Source organism: Gavialis gangeticus, unplaced genomic scaffold, assembly GCF_001723915.1.
Source record: "Gavialis gangeticus isolate Ggan-Ray unplaced genomic scaffold, GavGan_comp1, whole genome shotgun sequence".
Classification (NCBI taxonomy): Eukaryota; Metazoa; Chordata; order Crocodylia; family Gavialidae; genus Gavialis; species Gavialis gangeticus.
In genome coordinates, this window is record NW_017728955.1 from 823,893 (window position 1) to 828,272 (window position 4,380).

At 43.2% G+C, this 4,380-nt stretch overlaps 1 protein-coding gene across 1 annotated transcript in view; it reads left to right on the top strand.

Moving 5' to 3' along the window:
* The first annotated feature begins 3,682 nt into the window (after positions 1 to 3,682).
* RNF169 (ring finger protein 169) overlaps positions 3,683 to 4,380 on the top strand; it is a 32,460-nt gene continuing 31,762 nt past the window's right edge. Inside the window, exons 1-2 of the mRNA XM_019505027.1 lie at positions 3,683 to 3,795; positions 3,870 to 3,889. Coding sequence (XP_019360572.1) covers positions 3,683 to 3,795; positions 3,870 to 3,889 — 133 coding nt within the window. The remainder of the gene's footprint in view (positions 3,796 to 3,869; positions 3,890 to 4,380) is intronic.

The window sequence follows — 4,380 nt, forward strand, 5'->3', positions numbered from 1 at the left end:
TGCAGAACAGCATACTGCAGTCCGGAAGTGACCGGTATACTGCAAACCAACAGCCATCCCTTTTTTTATACTCAGTATAAAAAGGATTGGCTGCCGATCTGCAGTATGCCGGTCACTTCCGGACTTCCGGTCCAGCAGCCAACACTTCGCAGCCCGGTACTGGGCCATGGCCCGGGGTTGGAAACCTCTCCTGTACAGTACCTTTCCTTCCTTGATGTCTACATCCTTCACTCTTCATTAAGTCCGGCAGAGCTGTCAAAAACCTGTTTTTTCAGGAAGTAGATGAAAAAAGAGACTTTATCAAGGACTTTGCCCCCAGTGGATTTTGTCTCCATTTTTGTGTTTCGTCCTAAAATATTTACATGAGCATAACTTAGGAACACAGCACTGGAAGGCACCTGTTGCACCAGCCCTTACCATCAGAGGCACAATATCCTGTAGGCCCTTTCATAAACTTATTAAACTTCATCTTAAAAATAGTAATTTTTAATGCACTTTATTCCTTTGCAAATTTTATTCCAGAGCTCCACTGCTCTGATACTTGTGTGTCCTTCTCATTTCCTTCTTTAAAGTACTACTTTTGATCTTTGATTTGACTACTTCAAGTTAAAAGAGAAGCAATGATGACCTCACGTAGTTTTTGTAATGCCACCCATGGAAAATGTTACAAAGCCTTCTAAATTTAGAGGACAGTGGGGTTTGGTTAGTAGTAGGATTAATTATTGTGATTGGGTAGGATAGTGAACTGAACCTTAAAATGGATTTGACTGAAGGTTGATGCTTCTGGAAGTTGAGCAGTGCTTCCAGATCATGGTTTTTATAAAGCTAATGAGTTCATCTTCATTTTTCCATCTTCATGTTAATGAAAAAACACTCGCATAGCAAATTCATTCTATCGTCAGTGTGAAAATTGGTGATCAATACCGTAGGCTATCAATATACTAATTTTTTTTTGTCGTTAATGAATTTATCTGGTTCAGCATAGTTGAAAGAAATTATAGGAAAGGAGCAACCGAATGAATCGAAGTAACACAAGCAGACAGTTCTCCCGAAGTAAAATGTAGATGTTGTTAAGTAACAGACCAGCAAATGGCCGCGTCTACACTGCACAGTAACGTCCCCAAACAGCTTTTTGGTGATGCTGACTACACCGTAGCTCGTTACTACTGCGCAGTTGTGTCATGTCACTCTTCGTGCCACGTGATGCTACTGCTCGGTAGTAACAAGCTGCTGCGCAGCCGGCATCTCTTGTAGATGTGGCCAATATCTACTGACGTCTTGGACGGTACAGAAAGCATCTGCTTTGGCTTCTTCAGCATCAGATATGCTACGGGATGAAACCCGATGCCTATTGAAGTAGTGGAGCAGAACATTGAGTTTGCTGCCGGAGACATCTGAATGTCATCACAGTAATCGTGGTCTCGGAGCCAGCCCTTTCACTACTTACCGCTTCAATTTCAGCTTCATTCAAAAAGCAGTTTCTGTTGACTTTCACCTCTTTCCTACAAACTGACAAAAATCAGGCAGTAATTCAACGATAAAAACATCTGCAAAGCCATCTCTTAAGCTTTGTTCCAGTTGCACCATTCCTTTAAGCCAACTATATTGCTTTCTAGGCACTCCAAAGTGAGCAATTTAAACAAAATATTGAAGGATCTCAGGATATGTGGGTAGATTAAAATTTATGTGGCCATTACTAGAATGCAGCAAATAAGGAAACAAAGGGAAAAATTATTGGTCATTGATCAGTGGTGTGAGGATGAATACAGCAGTCCATATAGAGGGGGAAAATGTTTCTTAACTTTGATTCTGCACGTGAAAAGGAGGCTGGAGAGGAGTGGGTCCAGTGGCTGAAGATGACATTCAGGAGCTCCAAACAATATGACAAAGTAGTCGTGCCGTTCTTTTCAGGCAACAGAAGTAAAATGGGGGAAAAAGAAAAGCTCTTCTTGCACCTCTGATATATGGAGGTTCAGCACATATGAAAAAAAAAAAGGAGTGGTGTCTAAAACAGTTGTGATAATTTTCTTGACGTGCTTTACAACTCCTCCAGGACCAGTCAATTTCCTTTTAAAAAAAAAAAAAAAAAAAATTTAAAAAATGTCCAACTTCCAATGATATTCAATGAGACCATAGGCATGATTGTTGGTGACTGTCTGAGATCTGACTGGGGAGAGCATAGTGATTTTACATCAATATTATGTCTCCCTAAACCAGGCCCCTTAGGCTTGTCTGGGAGCCAGTTCAGCCCTGGCATAATTTATAGTGACTCTACACTGCCTATGTATACATCCAGCTGTTAGCGTCCCAGGCTAACCAGAGCAGCTTCATCCCAGCTGAGCCTTTATGCTGGCTTCTAGGATTTCACAGTGTCAGAGAGATTCTTGGATGGTCATTTGAACTGACTTTATGGCCCCTTTGTCTTTTGGGGGGCATGGAACTTGTCTCTGTTTTTTTAGGGGTGGGGGGGGGGTTCTCATTAAATGTGCTGAAGTATTGGGTATCCAGTTTGTAGCCGTATTGGTCTAGAGGCAAAAGGAATCCAAACTCGTGGCAGAGGTGATGTCTTTTATTAAACCAACTAGATATTTGCAAAAAAACTTTATTTGCAAGCTTTTGAGCACAGGCACCCTTCATCAGGTGCAGGAGATTGCAAAGACTGTAAAAGCTCTCCTAGGTAGAAATGAAAAAGAAGAACTTTTACAGTCTGCAGTCCCCTATGCCTGATGAAGGGTGCCTGTGCCTGGAAGCTTGCAAATAAAGAATTTTTTTCTGCAAGTATCTAGTTGGTCTAATAAAAGATATCACCTCTGCCACAAGTTTGGATTTCTTTTGCCTCTAGACCAGTACGGCTACAACCTGGATACTGGGTACACCTGAGAAGTTATTCATGGTTTAGTTTACACTCTAAGAGCATGTCTCCATGAGACGTTTACTGCAGAGTAAATCATCTCCACAGTAAACATCTCACGTCTACATGTGCAGTGCTGTTAGGCAGCAAGAAACTAATAAACTCCACAGTAGGATAGTACTTTTAAATACAAATTCTATCCTGCTTCAGAGTTTGGCTTTTTTTGTGCACAGCTGTAAATGCTGACCCAGCTGGCTGGGTCATGAGGGTGCTACAGTGCGGGGGCTGCCTGCCGGTTGGCTCCATACCGGAGCACCCTTGTGCCCCATCCAACCCATCCACAGCTTGTTGAGCCAAGTCGGAGCAGCCCTGGGGCTGGCAAGCCAACCCCCTAGGTCCCCTGCCAGCTGTGGCTACTCTGACCTGGATCAAAGTGCTGTGGTTCTGGGTGCACGTTCAAATGGTGCACCCAGGAGCAATAAACTCTGGCTCAGTGTGGGCTGGAGTTGATTGCTGCATACTAATAGCATGTGTAGATACCCTAAGGTTTTCACAGCAAGATAATGAAGCCCAAGCTGTATACAAAGTATTGATGTTAAACCTGTTTAATTAAATCCATGCAACTTTGTATATGGGCACCCTTGGATCCATTCCAAGTTAACTTGTGTTGGGCTGCTAAACCAACCTAAACAAAAGCTATGCCTTTTTCTTGCTGGGTTTTTGGCCTCCTAACTCATGCGTATTAGTTACACTGAGTGGGGTTGCATACTTTTTTTTAGTAGTGAAGATAAGACCTTAGACAAACTCCAAATGTTTAAAAGTCCCTGAAGCATGTTACAAGTTGATGACCCGTTGGCACGGTCTCAGTGGAAATCCGGCCTGATAATTTGCGAGGAACGGGAACTGCTGGAGGACATGAATGGAAAACAGGGTGGAGAAGCTATGTAATTTTGCCATGACTTTTCCAACCTCGCCTCACCGGTTTTGAATCCGAAACTGTTAGGTGACTCCTGGCCAGGAAGAGGAGGCTGAAACCGGGTGAGGGAATGCAGGCTTTCATTTCACAGCATTTCCAGTCCTGATCTTTATCACAAATCCAAAGTTATGCGATTCAAAGAGGAATTTCAGCTTTTGGTTAAAAAAACAAAGCAAGTTTGTAGACTTTGCAGTTGACAAGAACATCTTGAAAGTGTATTCCTGAATATATCAAAAACCAGGAAGCAAATCTCCCGAAGTTCACCACTTCTGAAAATCTCATCTCGTACTTATTTTTGGCTCCCTGACTCACTGCTTTCGAACCTTTGATATTGGCCACACACGGCCCTTCCTCAGAGCTTCAGATGCTCCAGACCTCTGCCCCAGGTTCATTTCTGTGCGGAGATCAGGTCACCTTTTGCAGCAAAATGCTGGAAAACTTGAAAGCAAAAGCAGGGAGGGCAGGAATGGGAAAGTCCAGTATTTCATCAGTTTTTAAATGACTGGATCTTGTCCTGCCAGCTCTGAATCATGGGGGGGGGGGGGGGGGGGGG